Genomic DNA, 9,921 nt, shown 5'->3' with positions numbered 1-9,921 from the left:
AACAAGAACCAGAGAAAGAGAGAGATGGAGGGAAGGAAGGAAGGAACGAGGAGAGAGAGAGAGAGAGAGAGAAGCATACACAAAGGAGGTGCACCCAACATTGTTGGGATTGCTCCCCCCCGCAACACAGCAACCACTTTGTGGTGGTGCCCAGGGCACTTTTTCAAATTGCCAAATGTGCCCACAGGCCTCAAAGGGGTATAGTTGGGGGGTTCTCTTGGATCCATCGTCACTAGAGGCACAGGTGATCTTGGTCGCTTGCAGTGCCTTTGACTTATCAATGATGACCCTACCTGGATAGAGATAGTCTTGCAACAGTTCTTCACACTCTGGTACCCTTCCATTTGGATTTTGCAATATGTTACATATATGAGGCTGCCTTTGAAAACAGTTCACAAACTTCCATCTAGTTTCAAAACAGGGCACCTAGATTGTTAATGGGGACTGGTCGATATGATCACATTATGCTAGTACTTTGCAATGTTTACTGGCTGCTATTCCATTTCTGGGCCCAATTCAAAGGATGGTTTTAAACTTTAAAGCCCTAAACAGCTTGGACCAGGTTACCTGAAGGAATGTTTCCTCCCATATTTACTGTCCAGACCTTAAGGTCTCATTTGAGACCCTTTTCCAGGTGCTGCCACCAAACGAGTTGAGGGAGTGGCAACAATAGACAGGTCCTTTTCAGTGGTAACGTCCTTCTGTAGAATGGCCTTCCCAGAGAGGCTCACCTTGCACCTTCCTTATGTTCTTTTATGCTACATTATGCTACATTTTATTCTCCAGTTTATGCTACATTATGCTCCACTTTATGCTGCATTATGCTCTTTTCAGTGCCAAGTGAATACCACCCCCCACCATTTTAGGAGCTGCTTTTGTGCTTTTAGAACTTAACTTTCTTCTATCCCTTCTGCTGGTTTTACTCCTGGTTTTATTATGTGCTGCTGCTGGTTTTACCTTGGTTTCTATCCAACATGTTTTATTTTGCTTTTAATCGGCTTGTTTTATCTTGTTTTTAATCTGGAAACAAAGCCCTATGAGGAGAGACTAAAAGAACTGGGCATGTTTAGTCTGGAGAAGAGAATACTGAGGGGAGACATGATAGCACTCTTCAAACACTTTAAAGGTTGTCACACAGAGGAGGCTCAGGATCTCTTCTCGATCCTCCCAGAGTGCAGGACAAGGAATAATGGGCTCAAGTTACAGGAAGCCAGATTCCGGCTGGACATCAGGAAAAATGTCCTGATTGTTAGAGCAATATGATAATGGAACCAGTTACCTAGGGAAGGTCGTGTGCTCTCCCACACTAGAGGCATTCAAGAGGCATCTGGACAGCCATCTGTTAGGGATGCTTTAAGGTGGATTCCTGCATTAAGCAGGGGTTTGGACTTGATGACCTTATAGGTTTCTTCCAACTCTACTATTCTATGATTCTAATTTAAGATGTTTTATAGCTATTTGAGATGTATATTGTGTTTTTAATTTGTACACTGCCCAAGAGAGCTGTCTGTCAAGCAAGCAAGTGGTAGCACTAGCAGTGAGGAGAAGGCAGAGGAGGAGCAATAGGAGCTGATGAGAAGGCAGACTCATTGAGGGAGGGGCCCATTGAGGGTGTCTTCCCCAAGGGCACTCAAAAACCTATAGCCAGTACTGTTGCCCAGAGGCAGCCCTGGATTTGTTCCTGTGTAAAGTGAAACATCCATAAGGTACTTACAGCGAAAAGAAAGTCTGTGGATTAGATGTAGACTTGTATTCATTTTGTATGTCAACTTCTTTGTCTTCTTTTGTTTAAACGGCAGAGGGAAACACATGGACTCAGGCGAGACCCTGACCTAACAAATACAACTGAGCAGCACAGAGACTGGGCTACTTTGACAGAAGGGTGGGATTATTATGGGAAACATAACTGGGGCCTGTCGATAAAAATAAAAATGCCGGAAACAGAACATTGTTCCTGAAGCCAGCAGTCCTGTATATTTGAAAGTTTGTAGTCATGCAATTAATTAGCTCATGGAAGAGTTTTCTTATCTCGTGTAGGAAAGAGCAGGGCTTGGGTAACCAAGCGGGGAGTGAAAATATATTTTAACTGTCCCCAGCCTGCTGCTTAGATGCAGGCCAGTTTTATTAGAGATAAGGAAAGGCTGAACATAAGGAAGCATATAGGGTAAAGAAAAGTTTAATTAGTGAGATGGGCCTCAAATGCCTGATCAGTGTAGCGTGGGGCGCTGCTGTCTTTTGGTGCAAGTAGGTAAAACTACAGGTAATGTAACTGTATGATAGCTTGCTATTTCATCTCCCCATCCTCTATCTTCAGCTAAGATTTTTGGTCTTGGAACGCGGAAGGAGGGAAGCAGACATTACAGGGATTTTCTTTTTGAGTGTTTGAATGTAATTCTTATGAAGACTCCCCCACCTAGGGGGACAAACAACAGGATGCTTGCCCACTAATAGAACTTTTCTTCACATGATCTCTTAACTTTTTTTGATGGAATAGCAAGCTTAGCACAGGGTTACATTACCTGTAGTTTTACCTACTTGTACCAAAAGACAGCAGGGCCCCATGCTGCGTTGTTGACACATTTGAGCTCCATCCAGAGTGGCCACTTATGAATTGCCCAAAAAAGAGGACATGCCATCAGCAAAAAAGAGGACAGATGAAGATACCGATTTGCATATGATTTGTATATGCTAATTCATATGCGTAGATGCAAATTTAGAAATAATTGTTATCATTTAAATAGGATTACAGTACATCTCACCATGGTGTGGAAGATGTACTGTGTGCTTGCCTGTTCAGTCTGTTGTTCAGGTAGTGGACAGGACAGTCCTTCGTTTTGAGGACAGTCCTCTGGGAGGCCCTCAGATAAAGGACTGTCATCTGTAAAAGGGGACACCTGACTGTCCTACTACTGCCACAAGTTACCTATTCATTATTTAGAGTGTTCCAATCCCTTCTCACATGATACCTTACAACAAGCCTGTAAGGTAGGTCAGTATTATTATCTATATATTGCAAGTGGGGAGGGTGAAACTGAGCCTGAGTGATGGCATGCCCAAGGCTGCCTACTCATTTCACGGCAGGGATGAGATTCAAATTTCCTCATTCATAGTTCAGCAACTTGGCCATCTTTAAAGTATGTTCTTTGTTGAGCAATAAGGCAATTGCTTGAGCAACAGACATGACAAGCCATATATAGTAATGGCAACAAACAGCCCCATCTTTTGTCTCTACCTACTCTGACCCAGGAGGGGAAATCCCATGTGATGTACAAGTCCTCCAGATAAGCTTTGTTTGCATCTTTTTGTACAGCTGCAAAAATGTGGCGCGTACGTTGGCCCTGCGCGGTCTTCATCGCCATCATCACTGTTGCTGATCTGAACGTAGAGAGCAAAAGCACCCCATTGCCAAAGTTTACCAAGATAAAAGCTGCTGACAAGATAGCCACTGATGGCCTGGATGCGTCTGACACGCCACCCACTGAAGACAGCCTCTTCACGGACACAGCCGAAATGCGCGATGCCACGATGGAGCTGTCCACCCCGAACTATGCCTTCCGAACGCCCACCACTCTCTTCCCATTTGAGAACTTTACCCTTGACTCATCTGACTTCTTCTTTAACTGTTGTGATTGCTGTCCTGCAGCCCCAGGGGAGAAAGGGGATCCCGGAGAACCAGGGTTGCCAGGTATGGCCACCAATTTGGGTGGTTTTTAAAAGGGGTTAGGCAAATTTGTAGAGGAGAAGACAATCAATGTCTATTAGCCCGGGTGGCTCTACGCTAGCTCTGATATTAGAGGCAGTATGCCTATATACACCAGTTGCTGGGAAACATGGATGGGAGGGTGATGTTGCACTCATGTCCTGTTTGTGGGTATCCCATGGGTTGGCCACTGTGTGAACAGAATGCTGGACTAGATGGACCCTTTGATCCAGCATGGATCTTCTTATGTTCTTATAGGAAAGCAAATGTTGATTGAAGTAAGTATGTACTTGGGAGGAAAACATCAAGCCACTCACCAGGGATGTAAAAACTTTGCTTTCATCATGAGTTAAGTATTGGGTAGAAGAGATGGGGCATCCGAATCACAGTAAGTCTGTACCAGCCTTCACCAACATAGTGGCTTCCAGATGTTTTAGATTACATCTCTCAGCATTCCTGACCATTGGTTATGCTGATTTGGGCTGATGGTGTTAAAGTCCAAAACATCTGGGGGGTACCAGGTTGGGGAAGGCTAGTCTGGGCCAAAAGAATCAAAGAAATGCTGTGATGGACCTTACCAAAAGTCCTTAAGCAAGACCGAAAGGCAAGAGTCTACCCGTGTTCATCTCCAGCATCTGGTGGACATGTATTTATTTATTTATTTATTTATTTATTACATTTTTATACCGCCCAATAGCCGAAGCTCTCTGGATCACTGCTGAACTGATGCACTTCTGTATCACCTCTGAACTGATGCACACTTATTATGGCATAAGCTTTTGTGGGCCAGAGACCTTGAAACTTCATGCCATAATACATTTGTTAGTATTTAAGGTTGTACAAGACTTTGTGTTGCTTTTGACATAACTTGCTGTGGTTTTATTTTTCAATGGCTGCATTATCCATAGTTCATTAGGGAGGGTCATTTTCTACAAGCCTCTGACATGTGAATCCTTCGACATAACAGATTTTTCAAATGACTGTTTTTTGTTTAAAACAGGTCTTAAAGGAGAGGCGGGAGAAAAAGGTCTTCAGGGTCTACCAGGAATTCCTGGACTGCAAGGATCAAAGGGAATCAGAGGAGACAAAGGTAAGGAGAACAGTGATGAAGTGGTTTATTTCAAACCTGAACATGGATTTGTTTTTCATTGCAATATTTTCAGATCACATAAAGGGGGAAACCATAGCCCTTTTCACATATTCAATGGACACTTCATAGAAGGGGTCAGGGAGGAATTGGGATTAAGCCTGTTTTCCATGGTGTGGACATTCACATGTTCAACTGAAAATGAAGAAAAGGGAGAGAGAGGGAGGGAGGGAGGGAGAGGGAGAGATTTCTCAGTCTCTCAAAATGCTATAACCTGAGGTCATTCTATGAAGCTGAATGGTGGGAGATACAGGACATTCAAAAAGGAAATACTTCTTCACAGAGTTAACCTATGGAATTCACATCCACTCAGTGGAGGCTGGTGCCTTCGATGTTAATGGAGTAGTGAATCCGCCCTGGGCTTCAGTCAGAACCAGTCAGAACTCTAATGGAACTGTCTAATGGAGTGGGCATGGTAATGACCACTAACTTAGAAGGCTTTAAAAGGGATCATACAAATTCATGAAGGATAAAGCTATCAATAGCTACTAGTCACACTGGGTATATGTTACCTCCAGGACCAGAGGCAGGATGGCTCCAAATAACAATTTCTGGGGAAGAACAGTGGTCTAAAATGCATGTATGTAGGTTTTCTTTGCACAATCAGGATGGGACACCTGCAAAATTGTTATTTTTATGTTTATTTGATTTTGGGATTTACAACCTGCCACTCAAAAACCTTCCAAAAGCAGCCAATGGCAAGTCCACACTTCCAGGTTCTGTTCACCCCTTTGGATGAATGTGTAGTGGCAGGGCCAGAAAAGGCAATCCTGTCACCCTCTCCATGTGTTCAATGAACACAGATATGCCATTTGAACAGAGTTTATAGGAAATACCATTTCTCAAGGCCCCAATCCCACTGATGCCATTCATATCTATACCTTGGATGTTGGCACAGAGCTAGCATGATCTACATGAGAAGGAGGGTGTTAGGTCTAACACTTACATTCATTTTCAGAGGTTTTATGCTTTGTTTTCCACTACCTATTTGTTTTACTTATTTATATGAATCCCATATACTAATAAGATACTTATTGAACTGTGGATTCTTACATATGTCACCATCCACACACAAGAGGAAGGTATCGGCAGACTTGTGGGAACCCCAAGGTTTGCAGAACAACAACAGCAGCAGCAGCAGGAGCAACAACATCCCTTAAGGGGGAACCCCAGAACAATGACAAGCAAGAATGAGCATGTGCAGTGGCTATGCAGTGCCAACTGACTATTGGAAGGAGGTGGAAACTGGAAACCTGGGTGGTGGAATATCCTGGAGGAGGGCATGTCTGTCTGGAACCCTGTGTTGCAGTGGTTCCGCTTCTACTTGGATGGCCGATTCCCTAAGGTGGTGCTGGGGGATTATTGCTCTGTGCCATGGTACCAAGGTCATGGGGTTCCACAGGGCACTATTTTATCCCCTATGCTGTTTAACATTTACATGAAACTACTGGGAGAGGTTATCCAGAGAGGTAGGTTGAGGTGTCATCAATATGCGGATGACACCCAGCTCTACCTCTCCTTTTCATCAAACCCAGGTGAGACAGTGCCTGGGCATGGTAACAGACTGGATGAGGGCCAACAAACTGAGACTCAATCCAGACAAGACGGAGATACTGTTAGCGGGTGGTTCGCCTGTCCCGCTACGTGATGTTCACCCTGTTCTAGAGGGGGTTACACTCCCCATAAAAGATTGGGTTCATAGTTTGGGGGTGCTCCTGGATCCAGAACGGTCACTTGAGGCACAGGTGAACTCAGTGGTGAAGAACACCTTTTATCAGTTTAGGCTGATGTACCAACTGCACCCTTATCTGGACAGAGATAGCATAGTTAGAGTTATCCATGCTCTCATAACCTCTCGTTTGGATTACTGCAATGCGTAATCATAATCATAATCGTAATATATTTATTTGTTACCCGCCTCTCCCTCTGGATTGAGGCAGGGTACAACACAAACAAAAACACCACAAAATACATACAACTAATTCAAACGTTTAAAACCAGTGCATCATTAAAAGCAGCACACCATTAAAAAAAGGCATTCTAAAATTCAACTGGGTAGGCCTGCCGGAAGAGATCAGTCTTTATGGCTTTCTTAAATTCTGGAAGACTGTTAAGTTGATGAATCTCTCCTGGCAAGCCATTCCACAAACTGGGAGTGGCAGAAGAAAAGGTCCTATGGGTAATAGTTGTCAGCCTAGTTTTTGTTGGCTGGAGTAAATTCTTCCTAGAGGACCTGAGTGTGCTGGGCGGATTGTATGGGAGAAGATAGCCTGGACCCAAACCATGTAGGGCTTTAAAAGTTATAACCAACACTTTATACTTCGCCCGGAAACTAATTGGCAGTGTGGGGCTGCCTTTCAAAACAGTCCAGAAACATCAACTGGTACAAAACAGGGCAGCATGTTTACTAACAGGGACTGGCCAATCAGACCACATCACGCCAGTCCTTTTCCAGCTTCATTGGCTGCCAGTCCAGGTCCGGGCCTGATTCAAAGTGCTGGTATTAACATTCAAAGCTCTAAATGGCTTAGGGCCAGGCTATCTGAAGGAACACCTCCTCCCATATGTACCTGCCTGGACCCTAAGGTCATCCTCAGGGGTCCTTCTATATGAGCCCCTGCCAAAGGAAGTGAGGCAGATGGCTACCAGGAGGAGGCTTTCTCTACTGTGGCACCCCGGCTGTGGAAATCGCTCCCTAAGGTGGTTCGCCTGGCACCTACACTATATTCTTTCAGATGCCAGGTGAAGACCTTTTTATTCTCTCAGCATTTTAACAGTCTATAAATTAAATTTTAACTTTGCTGTTTTAAATTTGTATTTTAAATTCATATTTCTGCATTGCTGCTGATTTTATTCTGGTTGTACTTTTATACTGTATTTTATATCATGTTTTTATACTGTTTGTTTTATACTTTGAATAGTTTTAATTTTTGTTAACTGCCGAGATTGCTTTGGCTATTGGGCAGTATAGAAATACAATAAATAAATAAATAAATAAATAAATAATTTCACAAACAGCATCAGTAACAAACATATCATTGTCAAAATGTAATAGGAGATAAAGGAGAACATGGTGACCCAGGAGCAAATGGACTCCCAGGATATCCAGGCAAACCAGGAGAACAAGGTATGCCACATAAAATACGAGGGGAATTAGGGAGACGGGACTGCCCAGAGCATGACAGTTCAGAGAGTATCCAACTGTATCATTCCATTCACGCAAATAATATTGCACTAGCAGAAACCAGGTTCTAAACAAGAAGAATTCAATCAAAGTTATGTCTGCACAAGCACAGTTGCGCAAGTGGCTGTGCATTATCCTTGTGCAATGCGTTGTGCAACCTATTGCGCATAATTCTTGTGCAATCCATTGTGCAAACGGTTGTGCAACTGGTTACACAAGCCTAATGGGCAACTGCTTTAGTGGAGCTCTCCTAGCGCTATTTCAGTTTGTAGAATTACATTGTTGGATCCTGCCGATCGAAATCCCATTTGAACACTTCCTGTGCAGCTGCCACAAGTTGTAGTAAAGCGAAATGTATGCAAACAGCAACAGTCAGCAGACATTTTAAATGCTTATAATGATGAAGTTGTGGGTTGGGAGGTAGGTGCGTTATGGGAGATTTATGATGGATTGCATTGTTTTATGTGGGGTTTATGCTCTTCCTCTGCAGCAGGAAGGGACATGGAAGTCCAATGGTAATGCATGAACCAGCCGTTATGTTCCTTACAGTTTACATTTCCTTGTGACCCTTGTCTTTCTATTTACCATTTTAGGTGAACTTGGATTTAAAGGAGACAAAGGAAACTACGGCCTGCCTGGAGCCAAGGGGCAAAAGGGTTCCAAGGGGGAAACCTGTGAGAACGGAACCAAAGGAGAGAAGGGGGACAAAGGGGAGCTGGGATTACCAGGCATTGATGGGGAGATTGGAGAGAAGGGAGAAAAGGGGGACCTTGGTGAAAAGGGCTACTGTGGGGATCCAGGCGATCAGGGTGAAAGAGGAGAAAAGGGGGAAATTGGGCCCAAAGGAGAAAAGGGCATCAAAGGAGACATTGGAGTGGAAGGTGTCCATGGTGAAGATGGGCAAAAGGGAGAGAAGGGGGCCCTTGGCTTTAAAGGTGACAAAGGTGATCCAGGGCCCATTGGGATGATGGGACCTACTGGGATGAAAGGAGTTCCTGGTTTCAAAGGAACCAGGGGAGCTCCTGGCAAGAAAGGTTCAAGAGGTCCCAAGGGCTCAAAGGGCGAGACCTCAAGTGCCCCAAGATCAGCTTTTAGCGTTGGCCTATCCAAGCCGTTCCCACCCCCCAACACGCCGATTAAGTTCGACAAGATTCTGTACAATGACCAGGAAGATTATAATCCTTTGACGGGGAAATTTAATTGCAGCGTTGCTGGGGCATACATCTTCTCCTACCACATGACAATACGTGGGCGGCCTGCCCGCATCAGCATTGTGTGTCAAAACAAGAAGATGGTCAGGAGTAGGGAGACTCTCTATGGCCAAGAGATAGACCAGGCATCTTTCCTTACGATTTTGAAATTAAATGTGGGAGATCATGTTTGGCTGGAGGTGACACGGGATTGGAACGGGGTTTACGTTAGCGCTGAAGACGACAGCATATTTTCTGGCTTCCTCTTATATCCAGATGAAATATTTGACACCTTGCTATAAGTATGGTGTATGGGATTTGAATGAGCTACCAAGAAATATTTCCTTTCTCTCTTGTTTATTTTAAAGAAACCTAGACTGTAGTCCATATATTTATATTTCTAATAAATATACATTAATGGAAGGGCCCTACAGTATGCAGCATCTGCTCTGAAATAATGCTCGCCGCCTCATAAGAAAATGTCTTAGAAATGCATTTTGGCAATTGGCTAAGAAATATCCCCCAAAAAGATTTCTTCCTTTAGTTGCATGGTCATTTACTATTTAAAATTGCACTGTGATATTAATTTAGTTTTAGATTGATGCAGATGTGATCATGTCTTGCACTTTTGCACTCTTGACCCCCTTTGGAGTTGGCATTGATATCTTAGAATCTGAATAAGGATGAAAGGATATCATTT

General features: G+C 43.7%; 1 protein-coding gene across 1 annotated transcript; it reads left to right on the top strand.

Moving 5' to 3' along the window:
- Positions 1-3,318: 3,318 nt before the first annotated feature.
- Positions 3,319-9,523, top strand: OTOL1 (otolin 1). The gene is made up of 4 exons (XM_063131707.1): positions 3,319-3,685; positions 4,701-4,790; positions 7,903-7,974; positions 8,625-9,523. The coding sequence occupies exons 1-4, from the start codon at positions 3,319-3,321 to the stop codon at positions 9,521-9,523; spliced, it is 1,428 nt and encodes a 475-aa protein (XP_062987777.1).
- Positions 9,524-9,921: the final 398 nt, after the last annotated feature.

This window comes from Elgaria multicarinata, chromosome 8 (assembly GCF_023053635.1).
Source record: "Elgaria multicarinata webbii isolate HBS135686 ecotype San Diego chromosome 8, rElgMul1.1.pri, whole genome shotgun sequence".
In the NCBI taxonomy this organism is placed as follows: Eukaryota; Metazoa; Chordata; class Lepidosauria; order Squamata; family Anguidae; genus Elgaria; species Elgaria multicarinata.
This window is presented reverse-complemented; position numbering and strand designations above follow the sequence as displayed.